Raw genomic sequence first — 19,453 nt, 5'->3', positions numbered from 1 at the left:
CCTTTCCACTATCAAACATTTTGGCCAAGTCTTTGCAAAAACCAGACATTTGTACAACTCTCTGTGGGATCCACCTACGAAGACATTCTTTTACCTTCTGCTTCAACTTCAGATGCTCTTTCTCTTCACTCAACTCCGTTCATGACTCTCTTTCTCCTTCAATTGTTTTTATTCCACTGTCTGAACTTCAGCAATGAAATCCTTGTTCAAGGCTGTTTTCTAAGAAACAATTCAGCTGGCTTTCTACCTGTTGGAGATTGTGGTACAATAAATAAACAAAAATATCACCAGTTTGTGATTCAATGAAATCTGTCAATTCTTCTAGTTTCTAACTCACAGTTGTTGAACAAGAGGATGTTGACAACATGTACTGTGTGTGCTGCTGCTCCATTTGAAGCAGGATGATAAGGTAGAACACTAATGCATTTTACCCTGTCATTCTCACTAAAATTTGAAAACTCATTTGAAGAAAACTGATATCAATTGTCAGACAAAATTCTTCTGGGCAGCAATCAAACCATGCAAAAACTTCTAATGCTTTACATGGCAGGATGGTGACTTGCTTGGAGGAGAACTTGCATATGGTTGTATTCCCATATGACCTTGTCCTTCTAGATGGACGTGAGTTTGGGAGGTGCTTTGTTTGTTGGTTTGGAAGGTGCTGTCTAGGAGCTTTGGTGAATTTCTGCAGAGCATCTTGTGGGAGGTACACACTACAGCTAATGAGTATCTGTAGTGAATGGAATGGAAGCTTGTGCAAGTGGTGCAAATCAAGCAGGTTGCTTTATCCTGGCAAGCATCAAGTTTTTTGAGTGGGGAGTATTCCATCACACTCCCGACTTGTGCCTTGTAGATGGTGGTTAGGCTCTGGAGAGTCAGGAGGTAAGTTACTCACCACAGTATTCCGAACCTCTGCTTCCATAGCCACTCTGTTAATTTACGAGTCCAGTTGGATTTTTAGTCAATGATAAGTCCTATAATGTTGATAGCAGGGGGTTCAGTGGTGCTAACACTGAATGTCAAGGGCCGGTGGCTAGATTGTCTCTAATTGTAAATGGTCAGTGCCTGGCACTTGTTACTGGTGAATGTTGCTTGCTACTGTTCGGCTAAGTCTGGATATTGACCAGACCTTGTCTTTGAACGTGGGCTGCTTCAGTGTCTGAAGTCTCACAAATGGTGCTCAATATTGGGTTATCATTAGCAAACATCCCCATTTCTGAGCTTATGATGGAAGGAAGATCATTGATGAAGTATCTACAAATGTTTTTGCCAAGGACTCTACCCTGCAGAACTCCCGTATTATATGCTGGTGCTAAAATAACTGATGCCCAACAACTACAACCATCTTCAATTGTGCCAGGTATGACTCCAATCAGTAGAGATTTTGCCCCAAATTCACATTGATTCCAGTTTTGCTGGGCTTCTTAATGCCACACATGGTACAAAGCAGCCTTAATGTCAAGGGCTATCTATTTGCACCTCAGCTTTGGAAATCAATACTTTTGTCTAGGTTTGACCCAAGACTGTAAAGAGGTCAGGAGCTGAGTGGCCCCAGCAGAACCCAAACTGGGCGTCACTGACCAGGTTATTGCTGAGCAGGCGCTGCTTGATAGCACTGTTGATGACACCTTTCATCACTTTACTCTCGATCGAGAGTGGGCTGATGGGGCAGTAATTGGCCAAGTTGGATTTTTCTGCTTTTTGTGTACAGGACATACCTGGGCAATTTTCCATTGTTGGGTAGATAAGTGTTGTTGCTGAGCTGGAACAGCTTGCCTAGGGGAGCGCAAGTTCTTGAGCCATGCCTTCATGTTGTCAGGGCCAATAGCCTTTGTAGTATCCAATGCTTCACTTTCTTAATATAATATGAAGTGAATGAATTGCCTGGAGACTTCCATCTGTGATGCTGGGGGCCACTGTAGGAAGCCAAGATGGAGCATTCACTCGGCACTTCTAACAGAAGATTTCTGTGGTTGCTTCAGTCTCATCTCATGCACTGATGTGCTGGGCTCTTCCATCATTGAGGATGGGGATATTTATGGAAGTTTCAATGAAGATTGCACTTCATAAGCAAGTTGTCACAGTCTCCCCAAACTCACCACATGATATGTGCCCCTCACCCATATGGGGGAGGCAGGAGTGGAGTGGGGCAATGGGTAGAGTGTTTATACAGTCATTGTTCATGGAGCATGCCCTGAGATGCTAGTGACTGTTGGAGGTCTAAAGGTGAGCTGGAGAAACAAGGTTATTGCATTGAATTTAATTTTGGAACTTGTCGCCGCCTAGTTTCTATCTGGTGGCTGGGAGAATTGGAAACTGCATATTAATGAGGTGTGATAATGTACTGATAAGAACGACAATGGATAAAAATAGGCATTGTGCTGCTCACCGGTGAGTATCTTCTCTCACTGTTCAACACTTGGCTGCAAAATGGGCTGTTTTGCTTTCGAGGTTGGGAAGCTCCTTACTGCCAATCTTGCGTGATTCTCCCAACTTTGTCACCAATGCCCATGTCTCTCTCTGCCTGGAAAGATTTTGTGGTCTCTGCCTGTATATCTGTTTATCTACCTATCTGTGACTCACAAGTTAAACCACAACCAGTTGTCTCTCTCTCTCTGATGAGAGATCAGCCCCATGGTCTATTAGGACCACGCAATTTTCGTTTTTACTTATTGTTATAGTAATAAACAGAAGAAAACCCATCTCTGTCTTCAGGCTATAGCCAAACTGGGTATTAGAGCTTTTTGATCCAAATAACTATTAATTGCTATGATTGATTTTGATGGTGGATCAATAATTATAGAAGTAATCAGAACGCTTTGCATTCTGAAAATCAAAGACAATGTTTCATTCTATTTGAGCGTAAATTTACTCACTGACACTGCATGTACCTGAGGCAAATGGAATTGGTTCCTCTTCGCCATTATTCAATGTGTGGGATATCACAGCATTGATTCAGTTCAGAGAGGCATCAAAGCTTAATCCTTCTTGATATTCTGTAATTGGCAGGAATTGTATCATCTTTCAATTTACTCTCATACAACTTTAATGTTTTGTCACACTCCTTTGCCAAAACCAAGAGTTCAGTTCACCGATGTGATTAGGTCACCAAGTTTGATATGAATTTACCATAATTTAGGGCGGCATGGTGGCTCAGTGGTTAGCACTGCAGCCTCACAGCACCAGGGACCCGGGTTCCATTCCAACCTGGGGCAACTGTCTGTGTGGAGCTTGCACATTCTCCCTGTGTCAGTGTGGGTTTCCTCCGGGTGCTCCGGTTTCCTCCCACAGTTCAAAGATGTGCAGGCAAGGTGAATCGGCCATGCTAAATTGCCCGTAGTGTTCAGGGGTGTGTGGGTTATAGGGGGGTGGGTCTGGGTGGGATGCTTCAAGGGGCGGTGTGGACTTGCTGGGCCAAAGGGCCTGTTCCCACACCGTAGGGAATCTAATCTAATCATAGCCATTCACTGGACCCAAAAAAAAGTCTGAGCACAGAAATATTCTGAAGGTGTAGCACATTTCTTATTGATTGAACTTTGCTTTGGGTCAAAAGTAAGTTATATTTGACTGCACTATGACCCAAATACTCTCCAGAATTTAACCATTTCACATTTGACTGCTTTTGCTGACATTCAATTCCAAACACTGGAGCACCTTCTTCAGGTTGTCATCGTGGATCTGCCTATTTGGAGCTGAAATGAGAATATCGTCCAACTAACATACCACTCACTGAATTTCTTACAAAATTTGCTTCATTATTCCCTGAAAAATTCCACAGGCTAACAAACCACCACTTTAAAATCCATCCACCTAGTTACTAATAGTCAAATGAGACTTTGACTCATTACCTCATTCAAATTTGTGTATGTCAAACCTAGTTTTGAAAAGAAGTCCAATCTTTGTACAAAACATGAGCAAACTCTCAACTTTTGACCAATTATCAAATGGAATAGATTCTGGTCCCTGATTTATAATCCCCATTTAATCTTACAATTTCATTTATCTTTGTTGTGATCATTTTGGGAGTAGTCCACCTACTCTGTTCAACTTCTGCAATAATGTCTTCCAACTCTAGTCTTCCAGCCCTTGTTGTATCTTCTCTCTTATAGCTTATGGTACTGGACAAAGTTACTGTAAACTGGTCTGGCATTCTTCTTGGCATGTATGCGGACCTAATATCCTTGAATTGGGTGGCCAGTTTCACTAAACACTGAAGAATATGTGGTCCTGTTTCATGAATTTAGTTTCTGTGTGAAAATTCTTGTAGTTGTTTTATTTCCGTATTATTAACTAATTCCTTCTGACCAAGGTTGAGCTTTTGGTGATAATGGGTAATTTTGCCATTGTTCCTTGTTGCTGACTGGAACAGTCACCCTTCCCATTATGGGGATTTTCTCTCCTCCATAACTTCTTAATTCTATGCGTGATTTCTCCAACTGATGCTGCCTCGACTTTTGGCGGTGCAGCAACTCAATTGTCTGACTGGTGCCTCTGAGTCAACCTTCACATCTGCTGGGGCTCCTTGGACAACGATGCCCTCTGAATTTTCTTTGGACATCCTTGTGCTTCTGAATTGTATGGATCTCAACTGGCTTGCTGCAGTTCCACAATAATTTGTGTTAACTACCATTTCTGTCCAACGGTATACTCTCCAGGTACCTTTTCCAAAATTCTCAAGTTGACAGCCAGGCAGTTGTAGCATTCTACATTCATAAATGGACAATTTTGTAATGAACATTGACTTAAGCACTGGGTAACAGGTAACTGAAACAGAAATTGCTAGCAAAACTCAGCAGGTTTGGCAGCATATGTGGGAAGAAAGGAGAGTTGACGTTTTGAGTCCAGTGAGTCTTCATCAGAACTGGCTCAAAGCGTTATCTCTGCTTTCTTCCCACAGATACTGCCAGACCTGCTAAGTTTCTCCAGCAATTCAAACCCCCAGCATCCACAACTCTTTGCTTTATTTAAGACTTTGTAACTGCCTTTTTGTGGCCTTCAGCTTATTCAGCTTCAGATTACTTCAGCCACTGTGGTGGTTAACTCTCCTGACTTCTTGTGGGTCATATTCTACCATCACCATGGACAATGCTGATTAACAATCTAATGTTAGCAATGTCAATTTGCACATACTATTACTGGTTTTTATTCCCATATTTTCACAAATGAAGGAATATTTTAACTGGCTTATTTTCCATGTAAAGCTCTCTTTAAACATCATTCACTTGTGGTAACTAAGCAAAGTGAGCAGATTTTCTCAATATATTTCATCTCTTAAAATCACCTTTCTGTCAATGAAAGTGTTGGTCATAATTTTTAGGACTTGGCAGGTTACTTGTTTGAAGAGTTGTTATTTAAATACATTTACTGATTTGCGTGTATTCCTGATAGGGTCTGTGCAAGCTTGGATCAGCAGGGGGTACCGACTACAGTCTGAGGCAGTTTTCTGAGGGATCCACTGAAAAACTTGCAAAACAATGCAGAAAGTAAGTATCACAAGTACGGTATGACAACAGCAACTTGCATTCATATGGCACCTTTGATGTTGGAAACAAGCTCAGAGTGCTTCACAGGAGCTCAATTAGACTGAATTTAACAACAAGCCACATAATGATATATTAGGACAGATGAGCTTGGTCAAACAAGTTGGTTTTAGGGAGTGTTAGACATTGGGGAAGAGAGATTGAGAAGGTTTAGGCAGGGAATTCCACAGATTAGGCTCTGGGCAGCTGAATGCACAATGTTAGTGCGATAAAAATTATGTGTTCAAGAATCCAGAATTTGAGAAATGTAAATATCTTGCAGACCTGTAGTTCCACAGGCAATTAGAGAGATTGGCATGGGAATGATGATGGAAGGATTTGGACTGAAGGAAGAGAATGTTAAAATTGAGGTACTGCCAGGCCAAGAGTCAGTATAGGTTGGTGAGAAGTCTTGCATATTCCACCTTTCTCCAGTGGAACATCAGAAATTTGTTTTATGTTAACTCCAACTTTTGCAGATTACATGGTGATGATGATCTGAAAGAACTTTGTTGTAAATGGGTCTATGATATTTTGATGAAAGTGTATCTCTCTTGCTCATTTTTAAACTAATTTTATCAAGGTTTTATTGATTGCACTAACCGAACCTTTAACAAAACTTTGTGTGGTGATATAAGAAATTGAAGATTTTATGTAATTTGTGTGATATTGTAAAATGAGTTTGTGTGGAGATGCAGGTTATTTTTAAATTACATTCCACAACTAATCTTGGTGGAACCTTGGTGTACAAGTCCATAGATCCATGAAGGAGTCAGTACAAGTAGATACGGTAGTGAAGAAGGTATGCGGGATCCGTACCGTCATTACCTGGGACATGGAATGTGGAAGCAAGGACGTTTTGTGACAACTTTACAATAAGTTAGTTAGGTCACAGATGGAATACTGTGTGCAGGTCTGGTTGCCACTCCTATCGGAAGGACATGATTGTACTGGAGAGGGTACAGAAGAGATTCACCTGGATATTGTCAAGGATGAAAAGTCTCAGTACTGAGGAGAGATTGGATAAGCTGGGTTTGTTTACTTTGTGCCTGATTAAGGTATGACAAAATTATGAGGGATATACAGAGTAGATCATAAAAATTACTTCTCCTTGGTAGATGTGACATGGCGGCTCAGAGGTTAGCACTGCTGCCTCATAGCACCAGGGACCTGGGCTTAATTCCAGCCTTGGGCGACTTTCTGTGTGGGGTTTGCACGTTCTCCCTGTGTCTTTGTGGGTTTCCTTCAGCTGCTCTGGTTTCCTCCCATTGTCCAAAAATGCGAAGATTAGGAGGACTAGCCATGCTAAATTGGACATTGTGGCCAGCAATGTGCAGGCTAACTGGATTCGCCATGGGAAATGCAGGGTTACGGGGATAGGGAAGGGAGGTAAATCTAGTGGGATGCTCTTCAGAGGGGCAGTATGGACTCAATGGGCTGAACAGCCCACTCCCACACTGTAGGGATTCTGTGTCTAAGGCCAGAGGGCATAATTTTAAGGTGAGCAACAAGTGGTTTAGAGGAAATCCCTGAACATTTTTTTCATACAGAAGGTGGTGGATATATAGAGCATGCTGCCTGAAAGGGTGTTGGAGGCAGGTACTGTTGCAACATTTCAGAATCATCTGGCTGAGTACTTGAAATGCTGGGGCACAGTACACTATGGACCAAGTGCAGGTAAATGGAATTAGTATAGTTTCGTGTTTGTAGGTTGGCATAGACATGGCGGGTCAAAGGGCCTGTTTCTATGCTGTATGATTTTTTGACAGAAAGAATTGTTTGGCTTCACTGTGGAGGGTGAGATAAATAAAGGTATTTCAAACTCTGTTTTGACGGGCACCTTATGTATGAACACTCTTGTTAAACTGGCAAAAATTATATACCTCAAATATGTAACATTTACTGTGCTATTCCATCCAATTATGATGGTTACTTAATTTATTTACCTCAATGTAAATATACTTGTTCAATCGAATGCCCATTTGAAATATCAACTGATGATTCAATTTCAAATCAATTTCTCCTCAAGTACTGAGGTCTGCAATGACTGATTAGTCAGTTGAGGGTGCAAGTGAGAACGCTCACTGCTGTAATTTTTAATTAAGGCAAAGTATTATGTCGGAAATCAGTGATCTGTATACTATTTGGAGTATAGTTCTATTACTTTGTGTGTGTTTTTGCATTGACTATGGGGATCTCTTGATCAACACTCCATGTCCCATAGGTGCTGGTTAATAAAATGTTTGCTGCATTTTATATGTACAAACTGGTATATCCAATCTGCAATGTGTGTGTCAGCCATGGTATTGTGGGTAGCATATATGCCTCTAAATTGAAAGGTTGGGAGACATACTGAGGAGGTGATGGCCTCATGTCAGTATGGCAAGACTGTTAATCTACGTACCCCAGTATTGTTCCGGAGACCATGGCAGATGGTTGAATCTGAATAGATTCAGAAAAGAGTTTGATGCCAAACATGAAGCATTGTTGATTATTGGAAGAACTCATCTGGTTCACTTATAGCCTTTGGGAAAGGAAACAGCCATTCTCAACTGGAATGGCCCACATGTGACTCCAGACCCACAGTAGTATGGTTAACTCTTAACTGTCCTCTGGGCAGATAGAATGAGTAATAAATGCTGGCCTGAGTAGTGATGCTATATCCCATGAATGAATAAAGGAAAAAAATTACTTGAGTGGACAATCATGGCCGATGCTCCCAGTGAAATAGAGGGAATGCTGTAATGTGAGAGATACAGACTACTTGTGGAAATGAAAACTAAGTCTGTAGCTGCACTCTCAAGTGGATGTTAAAAGATCCCATATCACTCTTCTTGAAAAATAGTTCTCCCCAGTGTCCTGGCTGATATTTATCCCTCAATAAAAACCATAAAAACACGCTTGATTTCTCTGTTACTATCACATCAGCTTTTGTGTGAATTTGCTGTGTGCTAATTGACTGCTAATAACATCGTGGTCTTGAGTGACAAGTTAAATTGGGGAGACACAGGAAAAAAAACCTGATTTAAGAAGTTAAAACATCCTGACGTTTCTCATGTCTGCCTGTAAACTGGATAACTTCATGAGCAGATCATTCAACTAACATCAGCACATGACTTTATAGTTCCTGATTTGAATGTCAGGATATGTTTTGAATGAATATTTTTATCTCTAAATGAATTAAATTCCATTTATAGGTGGCTATGCAATCAAAATATTGACATTCGTACGAGGAAGTGGGCGATTGAAGGCATGGCTTACCTGACACTGGATGCAGATGTGAAAGATGATTTTGTAGAGGACGAGCCGGCAATGCAGGCAATGTTTGAGTTGTCAAAGGTAGATGCTCTCTATTAGTTTCATTTCAGTGTATTGTATTGTATCACTCCCACCTTTGCCGTAAAGACCAATGAATGAGGAATATGGTATTATTACTACTTTAACTTTTTGCATGAGAAGAGCAGAAATTAATATTTTATGGCTTTTTATTCTATTACATTATTATGAGGATATCATCTTTTCAGCTTTTGTGATTACAGAAGCTATTGGCTTCATTCCACGTCACAAACTGTATTCCTCAGCTGAGTCCATTCCTCTCCCAGCAACTGTATGGGGCTGAAACAAACTTTTCACAACCATAGATAACAAGGTGTAGAGCTGGATGAATACAGCAGGCCAAGCAGCATCAGAGGAGCAGGAAGGCTTTTTATCAGAGGAGCAGGAAGCTCTGATGCTGCTTGGCCTGCTATGTTCATCCAGCTTTACATCTTGTTATCTCCAATTCTGCAGTTCCTACTATCTCTAAACACTTTTCACAACCTTTGTGTCTTAAGTGACTTCAAGATGAGGTTCCAAATGCATATTTCTGCCATCACAATGTCTGTTGATTTCCACTTCCGTAACTTTGTCAATCTCCATCCTTGTGTAGGCTGCTGTGACCTTCATCCATGCCTTTGTTAACTCTAGACATGGCTATTCCAATGTACTGCTGGCTGATCTCCTTTCTTCCCCATCTCCAAAATTGAGGTCTCCCTAGTCTCTGCCATCTGTGTCCTAGCTCATATCAAATACTGTTGACCCATCAAACCTGTGCTCACTAACCCTACATAGGCTTCCAATTAAGCAACACTTTGATCTGAAAATTCTCATCCTTCTTTTTAAATCCCTCAAGTCCCACCTTTCATTTTCTTCCCAATTTTCTCTAACCACATAAACCTGGAGATGTTTGTTCTCCTCTATTCTTAAACTTTCGAGCTTCCCAATTTTAACCATTCCACTGTTAGTGGCTATGTATTAGCTGTGTGGGCCCTCATCTCCGGAATTTCCTCAAATGGCTGTTTCCTCATTTAAGAACCTATTTAAAAGTGACCTCTGTCCAAGGTTTTAGCTACAATTACTAATATCTCCTGATGTGATTTGGTGTAAAATTTTCCTTCATAATACTTCTATGAAGAAACTTGAGATGTTTTATGATACTAGAGGTGCTATTTAAATGCATATTTTAGTTTTGTATATATTTGAAGTTCTGATTACAGTACGTACCCTGCAACAACCAAATGCCATTACGAGATTGCATTAAATGAATGTTAGAGAAAGATTGACCTGAATGGTCAGTTGGAACAATTTCAATGTTGCAAGGAGAAGAGACCCTGTTAAGATTTGATTCTATTAAATTGTGCAGGCAAATCATAGTCACTGGATAAAACTTCATGAAATTGAACTGAATAAATGGAGTTTAAAATATTCACTTCTGTCACAAATCTCTCTTTTGCATGGAATCACAGAAAGAAGAATATTTGACCCATTATGCCTGCATCAACTCTCTAAATGAGATTATGACTTAATGCCATTCTCCTGCTTTTTCTCTGAAGTCTGCATAATGTTTTTATTCGAATTTCCAGCCAGTGCCCTCTTGAAAGCATCAATTCAACCTCCCTCCAAAACGTATCCAGACACTGTGTATTCCATATCGTAACTAGTCACTATGTGAAAATGTTCTCATGTAATATTTGCTTCTTTTGCATATTTAAATCTGTGTCCTCTTGTTATCATTTTATTTCCTTCTGATGAATTCTCGGGCTCCAATTATTGTGATTTTTATTCAGTTGGCAGACCTGGTTTTCCCTCTGGTGCATGGAAAAGGAATCCTTGGTGAAACTATCATCTCAAACTGGATTTTACACATTCATTGTTGAAAGATGATTATAAAGAGAGTAAAGCCAACTGAATTGCCAATTTGGTCTGTCCAGGCTAGATCAATACGTGATAGAACACAGAACAGTATGGCACACGTCCTTTGGCCCACCATATCTGTGCCAACTGTGATGCCATTCTAAATGAACATCATCTGCCTGCACATGGTCTGTATGCCTCTAATCCCTGCGTATTCATGCATCTGCCTAAATACCTCTTAAACCTTGCTATCATACCTGCTTTTGCCACGTCTGCTACTAGCATGTTGCAGGCAACTACCACACTGTTTTAAAAAAAAGACTTTTTTCACACATATCCATTAAACTTTATTCCTCTCACCTTAAACCAAAAGCCATTTTGTATTTGACATTTCCATGCTGGGAAAAAGACTCCGACTATCCACCTTATCCATGCATCTCAACTCAAAATATTTTAATTGGGTTGCCTTCTCAGCTCTGATTTAATGCCCTAGCAAAAACAATCCAAGTTTGTTCACCATCTCCTTATCACTAGTACACACTGATCCAGGCAACATCCTGGTAAATCTCTTTTACAGGCACACCAAAGTCTCCACATGCTTCCTATGGTGTAGGGACCAGAACTACATGCAGTATTCCAAATGTGGCCGAACTACAAGTTTTATTCAGCTGCAGCCTGACTTACCAATGTTTTTTTATTCAATGTCTTGACTAACAAAGGCAAATATGCCATACGCCTTCATTACCACCTTATCCGTTAGTAATTTTCAAATGGAATTCAAACAAACCATCAGTGACCCCAGTGAACAAATCATGAGATGGAGTTTGTTCATATTTTTACAGGATTTCCTGCACAAGCAAGTTACTTATTTTGGTGCAGAGATAGTAGGAACTGCCGATGTTGGAAAATCTGAGATAACAAGATGTGAAGCTGGATGAACACAGCAGGCCAAGCAGCATCAGAGGATTCTTTCTGAAGAAGGGTCTCGACCCGAGACGTCAACTTCTTGCTCCTCTGATGCTGCTTGGCCTGCTGTGTTCATCCAGCTTCACACTGTGTTATCTTACTTATTTTGGTAATGATTTTCTTAAAAGTATGAATTGTTGAATTTTAAGTGGGGTAATTGTTTACAGAGCATTTTATTTTTTATCATGGTATCATACAACAAGACTGAAGGAGATCATTCAGTCCTCTTGTCTGTGCCTGCTGTCTACACAAATAATTCCTCTCGTCCAACATCCTTGTTTTTTCACTGTGGTTCTGCAATTATTTTCTCTTCAGGTAATTATCCAATTCTCTTTTAAAACTGTAACTGAATCAACTCCCACCACACACTCAGGCAGTGAATGTTGGATTCTAATCACTTGCTGCGTAGACATTATTTTCCCTCTCATATCGCAATTGCTTTTTTTGCTTATTACTTTGGATCAGTGATCTTTGATTCTCGACCTTCTGCAAGTGAGGAACAGCTTCTCCCTATTTACTGAGTCCAGATCCCTTGTGATTTTCAATACCGCAATCAAATCTCTTCTTAATCTCATCTCTTCCTCCATCCCAACAGTCAGCTGACAAGACAATCCTTTATGCTGTATCTTCGATCCTGGTGAACTGCACAAACAGTTATGATGTCAAGGAGAAAATCCCAGAGCTGGTCGAGTTGGCAAAGTTGTCAAAACAGCATGTACCTGAAGACCATCCAAAGGTAAAACAAAGCAAGATTTACACTTGTATAGTACCTTTCTTGACCTTAACTATCACAAAGCACTTTACAACCAATTTGTACCCAGCAAATTCCCAAAAGCAGCATTGGACAAACTTTCTTTTACTGATATTGTTTGAGATAAATATTAGACCCATGGGATCTTTTGAGTTCACCTGAGGTGGCAAGTGAGCCTTCAGTTAATCATTTCATTTGAAAGATGGCATCTCTGACAGTGCAGCACTCCTGGAGTACTGGACTAGGAGCGTAGCCTTGATTTTCTGCTCCAGTCTCTAGACTGGGACTTGAGAGCTTTGATCTGGAGGTGTAAGTATAACCTTCTGAATCCTAGTACGTATCTGTCTTTGATTGCATGATCTTATAGTCAGGTACAATTTGACACTGATTATCATTCACTGTTTGGGAGCACACAGTCAAAACATTAAATTATAAAACATCCTTTCCAATCTTACCTCCCACACACATCCCTCAATTTTCATGTCCAATCCATGCCAATCTATCCCCCTGTATCCACCCCCTTATGTCTCCATGCCAATCTATGTATCTCCCATGTTCCCTCATATCCGACTTGTGTCCAAACACTTCCAAGACCCTTTAAGGTCTGTACGCCAATTCAGTGCAAACTGCTATTTCCCACTCAACATCCTTTCCTTTTCCCTCTCCATGTCAACTCACCAATTATCCAGCACAGAGATAACTAACTTCTGTCAGAATGCTTCTTAAGGTATCAGTCTATTACATCTTTAATTGATGCCTTATGAAAAGAGGCATTTTATTTTAAGCTCGCAATGATGTATGTAAACAATTACTTTACTCTTGTTCTTAATCATTTATATCAATAAATAACCCACTTGGAGCTATACATCATTAGGCATCCTTTATGAAATGCCAATTTGGGATATTAGACAGCAGCACAAATACTGTAATGGTTTTATGTGATAGACTGGCTTAGATACCTAGTACCAAGTTTTGTAATTCTCAACCAGTTTTGCTGGAGCCAGCTCCTTGTCAACTTCGCCAGCCCCAGTGAGTTCATGCATTCTTTTCACACAAGCATGCCTTTTTCACAATCCCTTTACCTCCACTCGAGGCATCCTGGGACCAGGTTCAAAAGTGGCGCCCTTTCTCTTCAAACTGTGAGAATTATGAAACGTTCCTTCAGCCCTCACTGTTCACATCCCCACACCATACTCTCCCCCTGTCACAATCCGCCCCTCTATCCATCCCAATGGCTCCTTACTCCCTACATCCACCTGCCATGCATACCCCCTTCACCCACATTGTCTCCAAGCTTTGTGGCTGTGCACACTCCTAAGTTCTGTGCTTAGCGATTGGTATGCAGCATTGACTTCTAGTTCTAAAAGCCGCTGCTGCTCCCAAACTTCAGAGGACCACACAGTTGGAAAATTAATTTGGTGGTACACTGTCCTTCACCAACACTACTATTGAATGTCCACGAGTATTATTGCTTATAGGAAACAAAATGTGGAAATGAATCAGTTAAATCAGATCCCCTTTCCTCAATGACTTGGTTTAAATTTCAACCAAGGGATTTGCGTTTGCCTACCTCAATCCCATCTTCACTGGTCAGCATATACCTTTGGATTCCTATAGTTCCATGTGCTTAAAAGATTGGCCTTATTAGCAAACTCATAGATAGGACCCATACTAGTTCACTGTGCTAACCCGATGTTAAAATACGCCACATCGAAACCATCTTGCAAGATAATGGCTATCTTTAGCAGATCATTTCAAGCTTTACATCACACATGCTCAAGAAGGGCCCTAAGGCAACGTTTGGACTGAAAAGTGACCAGTATACCTCAGATTACCCTGGAAGGGAAAGGTAGCTCAAAAGTTTGAACAAATGTTGAAGCTAACCCATTTCACGTTGTATCTAGGCAATAACCACACAGATGGTGTTTGCCACTAACAGGATCTTGCCATCAAGCCAAAAAGATTTCTGTCTATCACACAGATGAATAATGTGGTATATGAATTTCAGTGTCAGTGTGTTTTCATGTTAGTAGACGACACATCAAAAGACTGTGGATCATACAGATTAGCATATCCCTTCATTTGTTTGCCACCCAAGGTACTATACCTTACCAGCTCACACTTCCATAACTCATAACACAGTGCTTAACATTAGATGGAATTCCATAATTGGGCAAGTTTTAGTGAATAATTCTGCATGTGTGACAGCTTACACTGACAGCAAATTTAGGATGGTTAATCAGTCACTGATGTATGCCCGCAAGTACATTTATTAATACACAGACAGAAAGATCATGCTGTGCCTATATCCACTCAACAAAGTAGGTGACAACCATGTACTACTCTGACGTCAATGCCCTGCTTACAGTCAAGCTGTCTTTAAAATTTAAACAAAGCCTGGCTGCTGTCAGTCAGCATTAATGGGTACATTCACCATGGCAACAGCTGTACCGATCAGAGTCCCATTGACAACCAATCAGTAATCTGCTGTTTAAATATTGCTCTTTCCCTCGCATTAATAGCCCTGTGACGTGTCTTATTGAGTGCAAGATAAAAAGTTTTGATTAATGTATTTTTTCAAGCACAAGAGAATAGTTATTTTATATCAAATTCCATATTGCAATTAATATTCTGTGGAGTAAAGCAATCTCATTCATGAAAACACATTTGACACTTATTGAATCGATGACACTTCTACATACTTCTTGACAGATTTTGTCATGTTGCACATTTCCGAAGGGTTTATGGGCCTTTTACACTCAATCCTCTCCACATATAACAATCCCAAAGAACACATGAACCTCCTACACCCCAAATATCCCTGACCCTCTCACAAAAAAAATCCTGAACCAGTATTGTGGGACCATTTTTAGAGAGGAACCCCAGATCTCCAGGACCCTGGCAATCCAAAAGCAATAGATTTCTTTTTACCTGGCCTAATCATATGCTATGGAAACAGACCCTTCAGTCCAACTAATCCATGTTGATCACATCCTCAAATTAAACTAGACCCATTTGCTGGCATTTGGCCCATACCCTTCTAAACCTTCCTGTTCATGTGCTTATCCAAATGTCTTTTAAATGTTGTAACTGTGCCTGCATCTACCACTTCGTCCAGCAGGTCATTCCGCAGACAAACCACTCTCTGTGTACAAAACATTGTCCCTCATGTTCTTTTTAAAACTTTCTCATCTCACCTTAAAAATATGCCTGCTAGATTTGAACCACCACCAACAAACCCCCCCAACCCTGCCACTGAGGTAATCGGCGATCTTGATGGAAGTAGGTTAATCATTTCCCCCAGGAACTGTGAAGGCTTGATCGTTAGCCTGGACTTCCCAACCCCACCCCCCATGAATATGAGAAAAGCTGTGTTTGTAAGTTTGGCATTCCCTATATCTTCTGGCATTTTCACCACACAAAGACCTCTCTGTCATAGCGAAAACCAGGGCCTAATTCATAATGGGTTGAAGGAGAGAAAAAAAGTTGTAAAAAATTTTTACATGTGTATTGATGACCGCTGATGTTGTTACAGGATAAAAAAGACTTTGTGATGATGCGTGTCAAGCGTTTGATCAAAGTTGGCATTGTGTCTGCCCTTGCTGTCATGCTGAAGGCAGACAGTGCCATTCTAACAGACCAGACCAAGGAGCTTATGGCTAGGTAAGGTGTATGTTTCAGTTTGGCCAAAGATTTAAAGGGAGGAAACACAGTTAAACCTGAATAGGCGGATTGAGCCTCAATTTAAAGCATGTCCTGAATGATAAAATCTCCGATTGCATAGCACTCCCTCTGTATTGCACCGAAGCGTCAGGCTGGTTTATTTACCTTCACACTGCAGTGAGGTGTGAACACTTGGCATTTTAACTCAGAGTCTAGGTGTGCCATCACTGAACCAGGCCGGCACATCAGTACTATGAAGCAATATAGCGTACAACCAGTTACAGTTACCTGTTTCCATTGCCAGCTCCCATGGACATTCTATTAAAGAAAGGGTTGTATTTATGTAGCAGTGATCCCAAAACCAGCCCAGCCTGACTCCGCTTCCCTAACCTGTTCTTCCTCTCACCCATCCTCTCCTCCCACCTCAAGCCGCACCTCCATTTCCGACCTACCACCTCATCCCGCCTCCTTGACCTGTCCGTCTTCCCCGGACTGACCTACCCCTCCCTACCTCCTCACCTATACTCTCCTCTCTACCTATCTTCTTTTCTCTCCATCTTCGGCCCGCCTCCCCCTCTCTCCCTATTTATTCCAGTTCCCTCTCCCCATCCCCCTCTCTGATGAAGGGTCTAGGCCCGAAACATCAGCTTTTGTGCTCCTGTGATGCTGCTTGGCCTGCTGTGTTCATCCAGCCCCACACTTTGTTATCTTGTACTTTTGTAGCGCCTGTTACAATCTCAGGACATGTCAAAGCTCCTTTGTGATTTTTTTGAGGGATGCATATTAACCAGGAGACTATAGATAAATCCAAGGCTTTTCTTCAAAATAGTGGTCCTGGGATTATTCACGTCCACTTGACAGTGCAGACAGAATTTTAGTTTGGCTTATCTGCGAACCAGTACCACTGACAATGCAGCACTCCCTCAGTACTGCCCACTGGATTTTAGCTCAAATCTCTGCATTGGGACTTCCTGACTCAGGTGACGGCGCTGCATACAGAACTATTGATGGCGTTTCAAAGGTATGCAACCAGCCACACTGTATCCTGTGTAATGCACTACCATTGTTATATAACTGAATTCTATTTTCACTTTACAAAAAAAAACTTTAAAAGATTACCTCAGCAATGTACCTTTCTCTAAACTGAATCTAATTCAAGTTTGGTTCTTTAGGGTGTTCCTTGCATTGGTTGAAGATGTTAGAGATCGTGGCAAAGTTGTGGCACAAGGTGGTGGAAAGGTAATTACATGAGTTGGCATCAAACTTCCAGCAGAGAAACAGGCCGTTTGACCCACTGTTCTATCCTGGGCCCTCACTTGCCTTTATTTCATCCTATCAGCAAGTTCTCAATTCCTTTCCCCATCGTATGACTTTTCAGTTTCTCCTTAAATATTTCAGCTCAACCATTCAGTGTAGTGATGGCTTCCATAGTGCCATCACTTTCTGGGTTAAGAAATTTCTACTGAAGTTGTTAGTTACTATCTGATATTATTCTAGTTTTGGTCTCCTCCATCAGTAGAAGCCTATTCTCCATGACCATTCCGTTGAATCTGTGTGTTATCTTACAGACTTTTATCTGATAACACATTAGACTATTACTTTCTGAGGTAAAAGTAATCCCAGCTTTTTTAACCTTTCCTGTGAAGTATAAACACTCATTTCTGAATCCATTGTTAAATGTGGTGTAAATCTTTGAACATGATTAAAACTGCGTAGAATGAGGATTGAGAGTAGGTATAACAATGGGAGCTGTATGTGTTCACAGTGATGACCGGGGGTTGGGTGTAACCAGATTGAGTCATATGTGCATAGGGATGGTAATGAATAATTAGTTAGAGAAATGGTGAATAATTAATTATCAATAATTAATTGATGATTACATTTCATGTGGTTAAAGTCTTGGCCTAGCGCTCCAAAGCTAAGCACAACTAATCATACATTTTCAACCTAGCTTTAATAATCAATGCACATAACAGCCTAATAATAACCAGGAGCAGCAGAAGGCCATTCAGCTCTTTGAGTCTGCTGTGCCATTTGATACAATCATGGCTGATCTTATCTTGGCCTCAACTCCATTTTTCTGCCAGTTTATTACAGCCCTTCAACCCATTTCTGTCCATCTCCTCCTTAATATTTCAGTTCACAATTAATGCAAGAATTGTGTTAACACTTTTGATCCACAATGTGGTATTCATTAATTATCAGGTGATCTATGTTTGGGAGAGGGGCTATTTCCCATCACTACTTTATTGAATCAGATTGTTCTTTAATCTGATGCAAGTGGGAAGGGAAAGTATTTTTCTTTCAAAGCTATTCCATTATCTTGTGAAAATTATGGAATAGACTTTCCCAGTCTATTAGCTACCTGACAAAATGAGATAGCAGAAGGTGTAAGCATTGTTGACTTAAAATACAATGAAAAGCTCATAAAGAAGAATCTTTTTCAAAAAATGTGAAGAAAAACATGTGAACTTACTCAATATCCATTGATCTGTTCTGCAATTGCATAAATACATGCCTTTGGTTATGAAGGTTGTATTAGAAAACTAAGGGTAACAATCAAACTAAAAGAAGCCACTTTATCACTTTGAAATTAATTTTAAAAATATTCAAAAGATTTATAAAAGCTGTTGGAAAATAGGCTTAGGTAAATGGTTCTTTCAAAGAGAGAGTATTGGCATATAGAGTTCAGTGCCTTCCAACCGTACAGTTAAAATGTAGGATTCTATCATCTCTCTCCACACGGCATATTCTCTCTCTTCATTGTCTTGCTGGTTCATTCTTTTTCAGACCTTACTGCCTCTTGCCCTACATGGCACAGACGTTGGTAAGATCAAGGCATCCCATGCTCTTGCTAAGATTGCTGCCATCTCTGACCCAGAAATAGCCTTCCCTGGTGAAAGGGTGAGTGGAAATCTACTTTATGTAACTAAGCAAAGCGAACGTGGGTGATGGGCAGGGATCAATGATTTGATTCTGATTTCTTGAGAAACAGAATCAGGGCCCACTTCAAAGGAGCACAGAATAATTTATGGCCCAGTCAAATATGATGAGGCCCTGCAGATTTAATTTTCAATCTGTAGTTTCAATTATTTCATAATTTTGTGCTTATTGTTTTACAGTACCATGGGATATTTGACTGCATTTAAGGCACTGAGTAAATATACAGGATAATGAAATGTGAGGCTGGATGAACACAGCAGGCCCAGCAGCATCTCAGGAGCACCTGAGATGCTGCTGGGCCTGCTGTGTTCATCCAGCCTCTCATTTCATTATCTTGGATTCTCCAGCATCTGCAGTTCCCATTATCACTGAGTAAATATACATTTTTGTTATTAGTCTGTCAGGTAACCTGTCTGATTTGAAAGTGAAGACAATAATA

General features: G+C 40.6%; 1 protein-coding gene across 2 annotated transcripts in view; it reads left to right on the top strand.

Moving 5' to 3' along the window:
• Positions 1 to 19,453, top strand: part of unc45b (unc-45 myosin chaperone B) — a 70,144-nt gene that overhangs the window by 40,539 nt on the left and 10,152 nt on the right. For both annotated transcript variants that reach the window (XM_059643948.1, XM_059643952.1), the window contains exons 11-16: positions 5,389 to 5,483; positions 8,717 to 8,858; positions 12,253 to 12,393; positions 15,944 to 16,071; positions 17,244 to 17,310; positions 18,862 to 18,975. In XM_059643948.1, coding sequence (XP_059499931.1) covers positions 5,389 to 5,483; positions 8,717 to 8,858; positions 12,253 to 12,393; positions 15,944 to 16,071; positions 17,244 to 17,310; positions 18,862 to 18,975 — 687 coding nt within the window. The remainder of the gene's footprint in view (positions 1 to 5,388; positions 5,484 to 8,716; positions 8,859 to 12,252; positions 12,394 to 15,943; positions 16,072 to 17,243; positions 17,311 to 18,861; positions 18,976 to 19,453) is intronic.

Source organism: Stegostoma tigrinum, chromosome 3 (genome assembly GCF_030684315.1).
Source record: "Stegostoma tigrinum isolate sSteTig4 chromosome 3, sSteTig4.hap1, whole genome shotgun sequence".
NCBI classification, from domain to species: domain Eukaryota; kingdom Metazoa; phylum Chordata; class Chondrichthyes; order Orectolobiformes; family Stegostomatidae; genus Stegostoma; species Stegostoma tigrinum.
This window is presented reverse-complemented; position numbering and strand designations above follow the sequence as displayed.